Source organism: Brienomyrus brachyistius, chromosome 15 (assembly GCF_023856365.1).
Source record: "Brienomyrus brachyistius isolate T26 chromosome 15, BBRACH_0.4, whole genome shotgun sequence".
NCBI classification, from domain to species: domain Eukaryota; kingdom Metazoa; phylum Chordata; class Actinopteri; order Osteoglossiformes; family Mormyridae; genus Brienomyrus; species Brienomyrus brachyistius.
The window spans coordinates 22,168,113-22,185,421 of NC_064547.1; the positions used below are offsets into that span (position 1 = coordinate 22,168,113).

The following is a 17,309-nucleotide window of genomic DNA, read 5'->3' on the forward strand; positions in this document are numbered from 1 at the left end:
TGAGTCAGTAACATGTACAACACATCAAGCAATTATAAATGTTTAATTCTCTTCAAAAGCATTCTGTGAAAGGTGGACACTTTTTGTTCTTTTTCAGTAATTTGAATGTTTTTTTAAAAATACATCTTGTTAAAAATACAATAAGCCTGGAGAATAAGCAAAAGGACTAAAGCGAAGGTAAGTGTCTGAGTCGGTGTGATACGCATAAGCCAACTGTAACAAACTTTATTTTACAACCAACCAAGTTAACAGTCTTGCTTGACTTGGGTCAGAAGGTGTGTTGTATTTATTGCGGGAACCGAACCGACTTTTGATACTGATAGTTAGAAAGTGGTTGATTGTGAAAGATAGGAACATTGCCTCAGATAACTGTGCACTACAAAGGAGAAAGTCTTACTGGACTACGCATACAATTAGTATCGACATATTTATCTCCATTTTTTTTTTATATGAAGTACTATTGATTGACTCAACTTTTTTTATGCTTCCTCACATTCTAAACTAGAAAGACCTGGGAGGAAAGTAATACTGTATATACGGCAAGCATTGGTGTCACAAAAATAAATATGGATAAATATTTAAATGTAGACATTCCTTTTTTTTTTTACAAGATCAGATTAAGACCAGTGATAATTAAGTGTTAAAAAGACAATAGACATAATTGTTGAACAGTGACATACGATTTACGAAGGTATTCACCCCAGTTGGCTAAACCACGCGCGGACGTTACATTTCTTTCCAAGACCACTCTCTGAAATGCAATAGCTACCTCAGTATTTCGTGAACATTATTCTACAGATGCAGCAAACTGAGTCAATTAGTTAAACAAGTGAGGTAGGCCTACTAATTGTCATCTTTCACTCACGTAAGTTTATGCATCTCTTTCGGTGAAGATAGGCCTAAGTACTGTGATATAAAAAAAATTAAACACTGATGTCTGTTTCAGAAACATATCACCCTGTTACGGAAACAAACTGGTCCACCCCCGGGGGGGAAAAAATCAGTCCTCAAATATGTATTGGTGCATCACATCTTAAAAGCGACCCTTCGTTAGTTGAATTATTATTAATTTATTAACATTAGAACTAGGGGGGCAGGGGGCAGCTGATTTCAAATCAGTTATTTGGAATAAATTCAAAAAGACCAGCTAATTCTGTCTTCCTCACTCGCAGAAGATGACAGGCCCTACTCAGATCGCTTCTTCAAAGCGAGACCAAAACAGTAAACAGTAAATATCATAGTGACAGTCCTTGTATGTGTTGAACAAAGGCCTACTTCTGCCATATTTGCATAGAGAATGCATTATTTTTTAAACTCTCATTTTAATTTACAGAGTGAAAATATTTACCTAAAAACGGGCTCTCTGTATTTTTCATACTGAAAAACAATGCGGATTTTTATTTTTCATTTACAGAACTAAATATATAAATTCATCTTCCTTTTTCTTTATACAGTAGATAAGATACACGACAGAACTAGGAGCAGGTGTCACTAAAGTATTGATAGCCCTCATTCATTATTCTAGGATGTGTTGGAAGGGGTTTCAATCCTAATGAGAAAAAAAAAATGAGAAGGACGTCCAAGATGGTGTCAAAGTTCACCGCTGGCACTCCAGCACCTGCAAACGGCAGAGAGGAGCGGGATCGTGCAGCTGGGCCCTTCAGGTGCTCCAGCACCTACAGGTCAGACGTCGGTGCTTATGGCCCGGCTGTTTGTGTAGAAGTCTGGCGGGTTGCGAGAGCTCATTGCGACCCCACGGCCCGGAGGCAGGGCGAAGGAGATCGATGGGTTCTCGTAGTGAGTGGGCATGTAGGTGATGCGCTCGCCGCCATTTCGTGTCTCCTCTGCGGCGCGGATGTAGAAGGGAGAGCCGTAGGGCGAGCATGTGGGACAGTAGCCGCGGAGCGGCGTGGGGTCCGGAGACAGGGAGAGCGGCGTGACGGTGGTCCCGTCCAGCCCTGGGGCGCTGCACGCATTACAGGAGAAGTGTGGCTGGGCTCCGGGCCCCGTGTCACCCTCCAGCTCATTCCTCTTACAGCAGTAATACTGCGGGAATGGGGAGATCGGAAAGACGGATTGAGAGGAGCACAGCGGGTGGAGAGATGAAGGGGAAGGGAGGTGGGGGGAGCCGAGAGAATCTTTATGCAGATAAAGAGGCATGATTGAGGGAGAAGGAGAGTGGAGAAAACGGGTAGAGTGGCGATATTGCGAATGCAAAACTGAAACAGATTTGTATACAGTAGGATAAATGTATAACAACATGCATGATAACAGATGATTCACTCTCCTGTTTATTCTTGCTCCATTTGAATGTGACAGTCATTCAATGAGGGGGATGTGTAAACGGTTGGCATTGCAGCGGCCACCGTTGTCCGAACCGCTGTCCTGCTTACCTGAAGCCTACAGTAACAAAGCACGGCGATGATACACAGGAGTATCACCGTAGCAAGAATTCCACCAGTTATGACAACAGTTCCAGCTGTCATTCGACCAGATCTCCATCAAACCCTGTGCACATCAACGGTAACATCACCAGCGGTGCTACCACCTCTCAGGGAGTAAAAATGTCTGAGGCATCTGACAGAAATATCCACCACATTGTTGCTTACACATACCAGGGAAATAACTGAGATGGCTTAAGTATTTTACATCTTAAATGCAGCAGCTACACAAAACCACAGTCATCACTGCCTGTATTGTAGGACGAGCACACATAAGTATGCGCGTTTAATTGAACTTACGTCCAGATAAGTGTGCTTTAATACCTGAAAAAAACAGCAGGGGGGGCCCATGAGTCACTGATTAATTTGCAAGGAAATAAAACGTACTTATAAATTGCTTGTATTGTGTATACTAGAGAAGACCATTCTAAGCATAAGGTGAATTTGTTAAAGCACTATATTTATGTTTAGGACTGTATGTTAATGGTGTGCGGATACTCACATCTAAAGTAGGATTACGGGAGGCCGCATGGATACGTCAGCGATCGCAGCTGCGGAGCATTGCAGGATGCTGCAGGCTTTGGCTCTTATTTCTGTGGTCACTACGAGACAAAAGAGAGAGCGGGAGTTATATTTTGGGAATGAAAAAAACAGCACAGGGAAGACAGTGTTAATAATATATTAAAAAGTTATTTTATATCCTGAAAAAAAAATCGCTGATTACATGCAATTACCCAGATTGCAAAAACAGTTGTTGCTGGTTGTATCTATGGATGAATCTTTTTTTGTTAGTTTTTTTCTTTTAGCTTGTTGACATCCCAGCTCACGGCACCCATAATAGAATAATGTGTAATTGGTCGCTTTTTGTTTTTAGCTAAAAATTACATTGTGTTGCAAATTGTGATGTAATTTGGTTTTTAAAATGTGCGTATCGCAATGCTTAAATAATGTACAACTTTTTATTTTGAATAAAGCAAAGTAGCTGTATTACAGTCGTATGCTGTTTATTTCCCTAAAATACACTCTGTTTAGTCACAGTGATTTGCGCTTTACCGCGCCCACTCCTGTGTTTCTGAACTGGCGACACTCCAACCCACCAAATCAGACTGTATCACAAGCTAAGGAGACCAGCCCAGAGAGGCAAGCGCTTCGGCACCATGTTGTCTGCATCCTAACCTGTCCTGTGGCCAGTTCCTGTCCATCCATCCATCCATCCATCCATCCATCCATCCATCCATCCATCCATTTTCTATTCCTGTTTGTCCGAGGCAGGGCTGTGGGGATCTGAAGCCTATCTAGGGCACCCATCCATCACAGAGTCATGACAGAAACTGGAACCCTGGTCCCACAGTTCCCCCTAACCCCACCACGCTGAAGCAACAGTGAACAGTGCTAACCACTGCCCCCCCCCCACACACACACACACACAGCCTCTTTTTTACTCCTCTTTCCCGCAATGCTCCGTCTCTCCGTGCCATGCGAGCAAGATCTGACCAGGCCTGGGTGGGGGCAGGGAACAGAGCAGAGCTTCTATTCACCAGGCGGGGGCAGGATCGGGCGCTGAAAGAGGAAGCCGTGGGCCAGTCGGCTGGAGAGAATTAAGTTTGACGAGCACCAGGGATTTGATATAGGGGCCAGTCTAACAGAATGTAATTATGCGGCTGCTGGAGGACGATGACCACACAGCAGAAATCTCAGAAGGCGTGTGAGCTTCTCCTCCCCGGAGGCGGGGCTGGGGCCGGGGGCCGGGGCCGGGGGGCCTGGGCAGCCTGTCATGTCCGCCTCCCCTCTCCCAACAGATCTGATCTCCACGTTTTTGGGGGGCACCTGCGGTCGCCGGGCACACGCAAAGGTCTCTGACAGATGGAACTTTGAAGGCCAAACCCCTGTGGCTCCAAACTCATGGCCACGAGCTCCAGAATGAATCAAAAATGGAATCCAGACTGACTCACTTTGAATAATACTGATCCAGCACCATTGATTCACCTGTTCATTGGCTTCAAACTGGAATCCATTACCCTGATACTGTGGTCTGAGTTTGTAACAGGTGACATCTGCATTCTTTTCATTACACAATGACAGGATCAATGTACGCAGAACAAAGACACAGAAATGCCTCCTCTGACCTTAAAGGCCCCCCAGCCACCATGACGTTTGACTTCGCTGCGAATGTGGTCAATCAAGTTCAGTTCTGAGTGCCTTTTGTCAGTCTCGCCTTCTATTGTCCACATTAAGATCGGGACTGGAGGGGGGGCACGCCAAAGCCCAGCGGCCCACAAAGCTGACAGCCCAGGACCAGAACCATTTCCAGCAAACAGTCCACATTAGCATGATAATGTAGCCACCATGTTGACGTCAATCCCCTCAACAACGGGGGAGGCCATTGAAAGAGGAGATGCACTGCATGTTGTTGCAAGGCAAATTCAGGCCATCACTGTATAACAGTGACATTATTATTATTGTTGTTACTGTTGACATTATTTGTCTGCTCTGATAAAAGAAATAAGTCGAGTAAATATCGAAAAAGACATACCTCATAACACAGTTGATAACAATGAGAAAAACAAAGTTTAAAACCACATGTAGGTCATTTAAAGTGTAAGAAGACAGCTCATCAGGTCCCAGAAACGCCAACGCGAAGCCCACCCTTTATTCCACCCCGAAACCAGCGCATGGGCATGTCTGAGAAGAACCCGCCTCTTCCCCTGGGTGCACCATGGACTGTACAGCTCAGCAGGATTGCAGAGGAGCAACGCAGCGCAGGGCTGGCCCACCTACCCCTATATCATCCTGTTCACTCTATTACAGCGATGAGTCTGCAGATCAATAGGCTCTAGCTCGTATATTCTAGTTGCCATGGCGCCGAGGCTGCATCCCCAACCCTGACCCAGTCCCCACAAGCACCTCAGATAGCCATAAGTTAGTCCTCATCCTCACCCCTCAGCCTGCTCATTGCATACCCCCGTCATTCCATCTGCCCCCCCTCTGTTTTTGACCCTTCCTCTTTCTTCTCCTCATAGACTCTGGTCAATGTTTTTATTTCCTGTTCTTCACCCACTCCCCACACCTACCCCCTTTTGGCTGTCCACCAACGGAGCTCCTATTTTTTACTACTTAACCAACAACATTTCGTGGGAATGTAATTATTACTTACAGCCAACTACCACCTATGTAGCGCCCAAAGCAAAAGTGCAAATGATAAGACGTCGACACCCGCCCCCCCCCCCACCCAGGTTAACAGCTAGCTTAACCAGATCAGCAGGTTTATCTAATAACGATGTCAGAGCGGCCTTAACTACCACCCATTACAGCTGATTTATCTGAATAGGATTCCTGCTGGTGAATCACAGGACACCAGCAGAAATCTTACCACCAGGCAATTTGTGGGGCACTGTGGATCCCGAATCCCAGCCTACCACTCACATTCCCCTGCTAGGCAGCAGCCATTTCACTTCCTTTACGGGGTGAAGCGTTCCAGGTTCTCAGGCTTCCTAGAGTCGCAAAAATCCAAAAATGTGACAACATCTGACCAAGTCTGAGTGCGACGTTGCATCCATGATGAATCTGTCAGCACTGCGCTGTCATTTTACGGCGTCGATGCAGTCAATGCATCAAAGCTATTAGGCACGTTTTACACATTTTACACTCACGACAACCAACTGCTGACTCAAATGTGTGAGCTCATGCACGGAAGGGAAAGTCACTTATCCCTGTGGTTTCCAGTAAATCTCCCGAGCAAGTTTCGGCTAGAGCTTCTCAGCCAGAGGGATATTAAAAATAACGCTTTGGCTCACTATCATCTGGGGGGGGGGGGGAAATGGGATCACTGGTCATGGAGTTAATGCCGTTTTCTAATTCTTTCATCAGCAGACACAGCAAGTGTTTGCATTTTCAGTCTCCCACTGGATATGTATTCATAGACAAATGAAAAGGAATGGGGATTTGCCAAGGCATGAACTCATGACGTATGTTCATAGGTCGTCCGACAAGGATGACCTATAATCGACCTATCCCTTCACTCTTGTGTGTAATTTGTAAATCCCGGCCTTAAAACTAGGAGATTGGGAGAACATTAACAGAATCTTATAGAACAAGGAGTGGGAAGTCATGTGGGTGTCAGCTCAAGAGGTGCAGGACTTTGGTGTGACGCGAGGGCTGTGTTTGGCCTGCGGTGCCCAGCCCTCGCACTCATCAGTCCCCTCCTGGTGACGTGTCCCCCTCGCTGGCAGCCCGCGGTTCATCATCAGCTAACCGCTGCCATGGAGTTGCACATAGGGAGCGCAGAGTCTCACCAGAGACTTCAGAGGGTGAAGTGCGGTGGAAAGAAAAAAACGACAAAACAGTAACAGGCACCAGAAACAGGAACCCTAAGTTCCACTGGCGATGCGTGAGGTTCATGCACCCGATTGACTTCGGTCTTCAGCTCCCCTTTGTCTATTCAGGTGCTGCATTCCAGGTAACGTCGGAGAGTAACACAGCAGGCACAGTGTTTCATTGACCTTGTTGGAACCATATTCCGGAGAATACAACAAAGGAGATCAGGTACAGACAGAAATTGGGCACGTTCGCTCTCCTTGGCTGGAAAATCTGCCAGAATACTAGGGTCATCCCGTGCGGGAAGAGCCCCCGCCATCACCGCCGCCCACCCCCTCCGTCTCCCTGGCCATTCTGGGCTCCAGCTGGGGCCGCATGCGTCACCGACGGGCGGCTGGCAGATTTATGGCTGCTCGGAGCATGCATCCCGCTCCAAGGACAAATCGGGGGGACGGCGTCAGGCTGCACGCGGATGCCAGCCATCTCCTTAGCCAGCCTTCGTGGTCGTGTGCCTCAGTCCCTCTGAGCCAATTTGAAATGCTTCAGAGGGAGGGGAAGGCTCGAAAATTCCCAAATAAAAGCTTTCAGGGAAAACATTTGGGTAACATTCTGCTCTCCACGATGGACCACAGTCAGCAGTAATCATTATTACTGTTCGGCTAAAGCAAAGCACTCTGCCTGCTCAGAGGTCCTTAGATACATTCAGAAATGGTTCTTTTCAGATATTTCCCAGCCAGTCTGCATGCTGAATAACTGAATGTCGCTTCCCCGCACAATATAACCGAGAAAACAGTATCTGCTTCTGTCAACAGCGTTTTCACAGTGAGGCCAGAATGGCCTCAGTGCTTAACAGAGTATATTACCTGAACACCAGCCTCTGAGGCAGCCTGGAAACAACGTCCGCCCAACCATAGGTTTAACACACTAATGCAAAAATAAAGGACTGAACAATCTGAATCTCTCGCACCTCCAGACAAATGCAGTAACACTACTTAACAGCTTGCTTTTAAGGACAATATTTTAGTCTCACCATTCATTTATTCATAACAAACACTCCCATAACTGTTCCCAAAGACAGAGGTCTTTAATGTCACTTAACACAAAGCAATCGGACATTCTGTAAATATTTAACTACGCGGCAATAAAGGTGCCATAATTATCCACGGCCAACAGAAGCATCTGATCATCAATATCGCGAATAACAAGCTGTGAGCGCAGCTGAGCTGTGAAGCAACCCAAGTCTGTCCTTCCTCCATCTCTAGATCATCACATGGATTTTGGTGAATAACTTTGTACTTGGAATCACAGCAAACCTTCAACTTTAAAATCCACCTTTTCAAATATTTAAGGATACTTCCTGTAACAATATTTCTCCATCACTGGGCAAAAAGGCATTCAAGTTAAGCACCCAGCCGGCTCCTGTCCAGAGCTTTACGCCATCTTCCACAAGGAACTCTCATCTGTACGTGTATCAAAAGGAAACAAAGAGGGAAATATCTGAGAAATGAAAATAAGACAGGAAGTATTAGGCACTACTACATCTCTAATGTCAGTAATCAGCCATGACAGGACGTAAACGGCCACAGGCTACTGATTGGTCAGCTTACTGAGAGACAACATGTGGTCTGCTCAGCTGTACACAGAAACGAGCACATCTGGACACAGCCTGTCCTCCGGCCTCTAATTAGCGCTGAGGCCGGCAGAGGTGCTCGCTGGGGTTTTACCATGCTGATGCTAAAACGTCGCCGCTGTGACTCGGCTCTTCGCTAAAGGCGATGAGGTACACTGACTCTGCAGCTGCAACCCAGAAGTGCCCCCAAATCCTAAGCAAAAATCATGGCATTTTTATTCACATTGAGGGTATTAAGTACAGCTGAATTTAAAATGATTTTTTTATCAGGGAGTCAGTAATATCACAGCTTGAGTAAATGAAAACTGAATTATTAATGAGCTGTTTAACAGGACTGATAAAGTGCAGCCTTATTCTGTCACTGAATATATAAATGAAATTCTTTCTGAAAAGCGTAATGAAAGTATGATGAGGTCACCACTTCAGTAAACTTAACCTTCAGTAATCTTTTAACTTTACGTTAAGAATCGGGATATAATGTAATTAGTTGTGACTCATTGCTGTGTCTGGCTTCATTCATAGAATAAACATGAAACCATTAACATGGAAAAGCTGCAGCGTCTGACAAATTGTAATTTTCACGTTTGCCAGCTCGTTGTAACCTCTTCTTGCCCCGTCTGCTGAGATCGGCTATCTCTATTGCGGTACAGTACAAACCTCCACTGCCAAATGCGATGGTGTGTTTTGGCAATTTTCTAAAAAGAAAAGCAATGATCGGGCCAAACACTTCAGTAGGGGGAAAAAACTCTATCTACGCAGAATAAGCAAGACAACCAAATCTTGGCCAGGGAGTATTAACACGCAGATAGTTATAAGACTATTTAGAGGTTCTTTGACTTGACTGGAACTTTTTAGTGATAGCTCAGTTCTTGAGATAATAATGGAAGCTCGCGAGCAATAAGCATTATGATCCAACGGCCGAACTTGCACACAGCCACAGAGACTAAATTTTAAGGTGAGCAGTTCCTGTTTTAATGCTACATCAATGTTCTTTACTGCTACAAGAGGGCCACTCTGAAGGGACAGCCACACACAGGAAGTGAAGGACGTGCATAAATACAATTGTATTTCTTCAGATTTTCCACACCTGACATACCACAAAAAAATCACTTGAAAACATGCAACATCCGATCACGACTGGCAAATAACAGAATTGGACACGGAAACCTGTATACAAATACAGACTCAAATTACATTCAAACAATACAGAATAAGTAGAACTTGATAAAACAGTCGTATAGCTTAACTCGTACCTCACCCCCCTAGCCGGTATTATTTCTGACAAAGAAAATATCCTCACTGAAATGATGGCACTTAACTATACACACATACATACATGCATGCATGTATGTATGCAAGTATAAAAAAATAACTTCAAAAAGCGGTATAGTATAACACCAAAAGAAACCGCTGACATTAGCGCAGTTAACAGCATAACAGCGCAACATTACCACTCACTCCCCGCAACTGTTAGTAGTAATTAAGGTGTTACTGCCCACGTCCTGTCAGCCAAGCCGGACAGCACTGCAGAAAAAAATTATTCCATCATTTTTTGCTCGCCTGGAGAAGAAGCAGTCACGATGATATAAATAACGGCACAGGACAGCATCTATCCCCTTAACTGAAAGGTCAGCGGTCTTGAATCATTTAACTTGTTTCTTGTGTCCAGCAGCCTACAGTATAAGTGTACGCGTGCATTTAAAAGCGAATTGCTTATAAACCGCAAGAATCAAGCGGACAAACTACAAAACCACATGCATGTTCTAAATCTAAACGGACCTGTACTGGTTTATTCTCACAAAACACACAACCACACTGCATGCACTAATGGCAAAGAGGAGAGTAAGAACACATTTAAGCTGTACCTGCCGGGCCTTACTGCATATTAGAGTAAAATACACATGTACTGGGTGTAAGTGTGAAGGAGAAATGCTCTCCCCCGCATCAGTTTGCTCCATGCAAGGTGATCACACCCGTCGCCGGGCAGCTGCAGCAGGATGAAGTCCGTGCGCCAACACTGCGATCTCCGTGAAATGCAAACATTTTCCTCCTAATATCTGCAGCGGACACGATGCAAGACCTTCAGCGCCAACCGTATGCTGCAACAGTAATCCCCTTATATTTATTCCGAACCTCTAATACACACACGCTTCCCATTGAAAGAATGTCTCTCCCATTTGAATATCAATAATAAACAATTGGTATGAGAAATACACGTATACTCACCATCCAAAAAGACCTTACCTTTGAAAGCACCGTCCCTATTTCTGATGACACTGAATTGCAGACTGAGCGATCTCACCAAACGCTGCCCAGTTGATCGCACGGTCCTCTTTTATGGGATTTCTTGATTCGCCTGCTTTATTTCCACAACCCAGGGACTACTGGACAACACGACACGGCACATCGTTCGTTTCTTATTCTCGGCTCCAGTTATGATAGAAAGGGGTCTGTCCAGCCGAAGTTCAACCACAATTAAAAAATATTAAAGTATACGGGAGATGAAATTGCGGGTGGAAACACATCCCACTCCGCTGGTCCCTCAGGAAGATGCAACAGCCATGGGTGATGGATAGTATATTCAATAAAGGTCAGAGTGTAAACTCACAAAGTAAATAATTAGGTGGAAAAAAAGAGTCGTCTTTTTTTTTTTTGCAAATCAAGAGAGAAAAATTGTATCCAGCAACCAACTCGAGGATAGAAATAGGTTTGTACGGCACTCATCATAAAAGTATGCCATAATCAAGAAATTTAACAAAAACAAAGAATCTGAATTAATAAAATATATTTACGTTATGTTATGAATTTCCTCCCATTATTCACCATGGTAAATTCGTTCTTTAGTTTTTCAAGTATATTTAATGGAAATCCAGAACATACGGGGTTTACCGGCGCAAAAATGACAAAAAGGAAACCAAAGATCACACGGCATGTACGCCGATTTCCTTTCAAGATGCTTGTCTTTCTGGAGGTGAAAAACAGGCGCGCTCTTGTAGATGCACGGCGACTGGTCCTGGGGAGAAAGCGCCCAGTAATCCCATTACGCAACAGCTGTCTCTGGAGCGCTCCTCAACTACTCAAACGTGGAGAAAAGCAGCACTCCGTGCTGTCCGTGTCCCCTGCCATGTGCCCTATAACATCATACAAAAAAATCCCACTAAATGGCTCAGCCCGATCAATTGTTCGCAGTCAAGGCGCTCGGCGCATAATTTCGCTTTTCCATTAAGAAAGTGCATCCAAATCAATGTAGTCGGTATCAGGATTAAACCACTTGCCATGATTAACAGAACAGAACTTTATAACGTGGACAGACGGCAACGGGCAGCTTCTCAAACACCAGCCGTTTCAACATATTTTTTAAATAACGATAAAAGATCGCTAGAACAAAAAAGAAAATACAATTAATTGTATACAAAAAGATATATTCAAACGAATATATCCATACATACAAACGAATGTGTTAAATCCGTGTGTTGTAATGACGTATTTACTGCAGAATATGCATGGAAAGAACTGAATTATGTTAAAGCAAGTGTGTGTGGTTTTGTCTGCATCTCAAAGGCATATAGTTTAAGGGAAGGGTTTGACTTCAAACCACCCTTTGGGGAGAGATTGTAGTATAATACAGATTGGCGCCCCATCCCGGCAGCCCTTGTTTTTCCATCTTGGATCTTGATTATTATAACCACAGCCAATGTATGTCGGGGTTGTCACCCTTTAGCCAGAAAAGACAATTAACTAGTCTAGTTAGATTTTAACTTATTTGAAATAATGCAGTCACGCAAGTAAAAAATTCATGCGTTCGTCTTCATTGGTTTCTAGTGAAGATGTAAGAGCAAAAGGCAGCAAACTGTAGGAATTACTTCTCACTAAAAACATGAATACGTCGCAAGTTTGGACGCGATTCATTCATAACGGGATTTCCGCACGGTAGTCCAACCTTTCATGCACCGCTGATAGTGTGTGGAAACGGGGGGATGGTAAACAGAAGGGGGCCGCGAGGTTTAATTTCAGTACCGCTGGCAGCGCGATTCATGGATGAGGAAAAGGATGAGCTATACGGGTGTACCTGACACCAGGGGCTGGGGCACTTCACAGTCTTATCGATTCGTGAAAACGATGAAGCGACGCCTGAAATGGTATCTTAGCTTAAAAATGCTTATTAAAGAGCTTTCATCAAGTTCATGTCATTCCGACCTCACGGGGGTAAGAACGTACGTCTAAGGGTCTCCTACAGACAGATGGCGGCCGGATCACATCATCATGGGAACTACCCACGATTTTTAAGTGTTTTATCACATTTCTTATGCACAGTTTCAAGTTGTCAGTATACACTCATATGTAGTTTTTACTAATTACTGCCTCATTTTGGTGTGTTGGCATTTCTAGTATGAACTGAGATTCTGTTCAGAAGCTGTTGCAGTATTAAACATTTTCAAACAATGAAATCATACATAGCTATGTAGATAATAATGGCATATATCGCACTTTTCTGGACGTAAATCTTTCCGTTTTAAAATAATTGTCTAGTTTTTCAGTCCTCTGCCTAGTTTCACATCCCATTCATGAGACAGAATTTCCTCTCCACCAAGACCGAGATAAGGTGGAGTGAAAATGGATGGTATCTCTATGGCAACCAGCAGCATCCTGGCAAGCGAAAGGTCTGAGTCGGTCAGATCACGGCTAATGTAATTTCCTGTGCACCATTGTACTCTTATCCGATGCTTATCTGTGGAGTCTCTTAGGATACACTTAGTCAGAGAGTGGAATAAATACATTCTTTTAATGGCATTAGGGATGCAATAATAAATACAAGATCCATATTCTTCTGCTTAAGTGTAAATCATTCTAGGAGTCATGAGTAAATCATATTTTTTCTATGCAAACAAAATGTTTTACCTTTTCAAATATCAGCAGTAGTACAAACAAAGCTGTAATCAAATTAATGTGAGTAGGTTTAGTCCACTGACTGCTGCTGATTCCCCATTAATTTAAATACATTTTATGCAAAAATGTTTCCTCTGTTTCATGCGAGTTGACAGTGATCTTTCGCTTCCTTCATGAAGGAGGTATGTTTAAGCTCACAGACAACATGTCTCTGTCATAGTGTCATGTCTGTGTCCGTCTCTGACCACGGCCGCTTCCAAAAAACTCAAAATTAGGGACTGTTCAGATTCTCTGATTTGCGTCAGTGCACAATGCGATTCCCCGGATTTAAAAAGGTTGCACTGGATATAGTTTGCGATGGACACCGGGACACAGCTCTGACATATTTGCATTGATAAAATCAGATTTATTAATATATGATTATTAGTAGAAGCCCTATGCCTCTATTGTGTAGAAATGTGACCAACAGGTTTTGACCAATGATTTATTTTTGGATTCCGCCTCTTGAAACTGTTTCTGTACCATATTGAAATTGCATAGCATCATATTCTTTGTGCATCGTGTTGCATTGAATCACGCTGCACTGCAATAGGGGTGGATCATATCGTATCGCAATAGTAGCTGCTTGATGTGTATCTTTAATGTATCAGATTGCAGGCAATGCATGGAGATGTGTATTGCATCAGCCTCAGTGATGGGGTTGCACATTCCTACTAAAAATGTGTTTGACCTACACAGGGCACAGGTGAGTCAGCGAGTTCATGCCTGGACCCAGCCTGGGTGTGAACACTGCTGATGCTAACCTGCTGCCCAAACAGTCACCACATGACTCCTCCGGGCCAAACACAGCTACGCAAACAACTCCCCAACACTCCCCAATTCTCAGACACACAACCGACCCACAATAGAGACCATTCACATTGTGGTCAATGGCCTTCCAATGTATGGTTGATGAGTACAGATTTATAAGACAGCTAAACAGATTTCAGCACTGTTCACTGTGTAGTTGGACTGGATGGCAATGCTGGAAAAACGAGGCCTATACAATAAGAATCTGATTTCCTGCCTGCAACTGTACAGCCATTAAATCTCAAGGGGTTTCAGGCAGTGAGCACACCGGTACAAAAGCTGAGAATCTGTCTGAAATCGGCCTGCGGGCTTTCAATACGATGTGGGAACTTCTCTGCACGTCACACTGAATCCCTGTGGGTTCTGCATCGCTTACATGCTTCCCTATAAATAAATTTCAACGCAATTGACATCTTTTGTGCGCCTGCAAATTCATGTAATTTCAAATGCACCTTTTAGGTTAAACAGCCTCTGATGTTCTCCATCTTATATAATCACTCTTTTGTACTAGTCACAATTAACAAGATGTAATTGGGAAATGTTAGAAACCTAAACATACCAGGACATTGCCGCCCACAACAGTTAACCTCAGTGCTACACTTTATTAGTGATTTTGTACTCACATGTTGCTCATTCCTCAACCAGTGTTAGATAGACTTTACTGTGCACTGATCTCAATAATCTCTACTACATTCAGACTTGCTCACTTTATATCCACTTATATTCTCCTAATGTTATTTATCTTGTTATTTATCTTAATGTCATTATTCAATTTAATTTTTTGACATTATTTTATTCATTGCATTATTGTTTTGGATTTTATAATACACACCCTTATCCTTAAAAAAAGCTCTTAATGGATTACCAGTCATAATGGAACCGATATTCAATCAGTGTGAATTACAGCATTACCTCACACACACCAGCAGGCAGCATTCGTTCATGGGCTTACTGCCATCCTTGTACTAGGGTACTACATTAATGCCTTAGGTCAAAAATAATCCAGGCCACTGCAGCAGTCTTTTGTGCCTCGTCTCCCCCTCCTCCATCCCACCACACATCCTTTAGCCTCAGTTTCTGAGAGAATATTCACAGATTGAGAGGAAAAACACAGTCGAACTGCCCTGCCGAGGTTCTCTCTTCAAGTAATGACTTCAGTCGAGCAATTAAAAAGATGACAAGGAGCAAGCGTGAAGGTCCTACATCTCCAGAGGATCAGCATCCTGCCTCAGGGCGAGTGTTGGAGAGCCAAGCCTCTCAGAGACATCCTCAGCTACTCCCCGGGAGGTTGGTTAATTAAAAATAGGAGCACACACACACACACACACACACACACACATGCATGCAGAGCAAGCAACTGCTTGCTTCCAGCCCAAGTTTTCCTTACTTGCACTGGTAGACATCTGCAGAAGAAATTAGGGTTGTAACACTAGGACCACTGGGTGGGGGGATGCTGAGGTAATGAGGAAATCTGAGAAATGCAGTGGAACATGGACAGTTCAGGTCCAGAAAGAAAAAATCCAGACCAAGATTTTGCTTCAACCAACCAGTTGATCATAAGCAGTCACAGAGTACTCAGCTCTTCTTTCGCATCAAATGATAAACACAAAAACTGCCCTTTCTTTTAAATTATCCAGAAACACAGATCCCAAAAAGCCCCCATTGATGTGTTTCTCCAAAATGATATTCACCCGTATGGTACGATTTTTGCTTTGCTACCTTTCTCAATAGTGCAACAACCGATTCCTCCAGGGAAACAGTAATGCCTGTGTTACACACATTAACCAGCAGGGTACCTGCCACCTCTGGCCATCCTCATGTCCTTGACCACCGTGAAGCTCATTCCGCTTCACCTCATTGAAACTGAATCCACAGTCGAAGTGCAGAGCTGCCCCCACCCAGCGGCCTGGTCTTCCCGGGACAGGATCCAAGGTCCGGACTGGTGAAGCGCTTGACAAGAATGGATGGAGATCACGATATGTAGACTGCTCTCCAAAAGCACAGTGCTATGACATTTTAATCTGATATGATTCATTTTGATTCCCTCGTCACAATACAAGCATAGGAGGACTTCCTACACCTACAGCTAGACCTCTAATATAGCAGGAAACTCTCGGTTCGCTGATGAAATCTACCAGCTGTTCTCAGAACCTACCAGCAGGGGGCAGCTGGCTTGGGGGATTCATATACAAATGCAGCTCGCTTCCATCCTAATACCACAACACCACACTGGGATTGCCCAGGCCAGGGGAATTGTTAAAGCTATCACAAGATCAAATTTTTACTTGGCAGTAACTCAAAGCAAACAAATATATACAAAAACATTCGGTCTAGCTCTGTTCCTGAGATTTCCACTGGGATTAATTAAGCTGATCTACCTAGAACAGGCGGGGCTAGTCTGCAATGACAGCTTTATAATCACCCCATCACACTGACCTTCAGCTCATCCAAGCTTCTGAAAACAGATTAAATCACCCTTGAGGAGCCTTTGCTGAAATCGGGCAGCATTTCTGAGTGTTCGTTTGGATTCGGCGCCAACAAGTGAAACGTATCACATCTAAGTCTCCCAGTTCCTACCAAGCTATTCCTCATCATAATCACTCATCAATTTGCAGATAGCTGCAATTAGCACAGTCCGAATGACAAATTCAATCTTATTGCCACCCCGTACTTCCAAAGGGGACAGAGGAACAGGAGAGAGCTACGATTTATGAACGGGAGCTGAGGGTGTAATATTCCTGACGATGCTGACGGGTCAGGCGGCTCTTTATATTTAATCCTTGCGGCTGGAGCAGGATCGATACGCTGTTCCCTTCGTCCTTTTCCATTTAGCACATTCAGAGCAAACATTTGCACAAGAACTATCCATTACAGGGGGACGGAAGAGCAGCAGGTACCTGGGGTATCAGTCCTCGCAGCGGATGAACCGTTTCCCGGCAGACATTTTTGGAAAAGTGCGTGAAAAGCCACTTTGAGTTCGGCAGGTGGAACATTTACACTGTCAGGTTATGTAAGCACACAATACTGCACCTCACCATTCATTACATTAATATGGCGTTCTGAACATGCAACTCTGGAAAAAACGGAGACCATTCTACATTTCCTGGTTTAATGGGGGCTCTGCTTGCAGGAGGCTACGCTGAGCAGCAGGTTGCTCCCACGCTCAAAGTTTAGCAGATGATGAGAAC

The 17,309-nt window shown here is 44.1% G+C and overlaps 1 protein-coding gene across 3 annotated transcripts; it reads right to left on the reverse strand.

Annotated features, from left to right (window-relative positions):
* Positions 1-24: 24 nt before the first annotated feature.
* Positions 25-11,501, reverse strand: fam163ab (family with sequence similarity 163 member Ab). Of its 3 annotated transcripts, none has more exons than XM_048976468.1 (5): positions 10,630-11,501; positions 2,944-3,043; positions 2,742-2,765; positions 2,394-2,508; positions 25-2,046 (listed from the first exon to the last, which is right to left on the reverse strand). In XM_048976468.1, the coding sequence occupies exons 4-5, from the start codon at positions 2,484-2,486 to the stop codon at positions 1,684-1,686; spliced, it is 456 nt and encodes a 151-aa protein (XP_048832425.1). In that variant the 5' UTR covers positions 2,487-2,508; positions 2,742-2,765; positions 2,944-3,043; positions 10,630-11,501; the 3' UTR covers positions 25-1,683. The 3 variants fall into 3 exon arrangements, with proteins under 3 accessions (XP_048832425.1, XP_048832426.1, XP_048832427.1); XM_048976469.1 differs by lacking the exon at positions 10,630-11,501 and adding an exon at positions 10,251-10,382; XM_048976470.1 differs by lacking the exon at positions 10,630-11,501 and adding an exon at positions 3,176-3,586.
* Between the last annotated feature and the right edge of the window lie 5,808 nt (positions 11,502-17,309).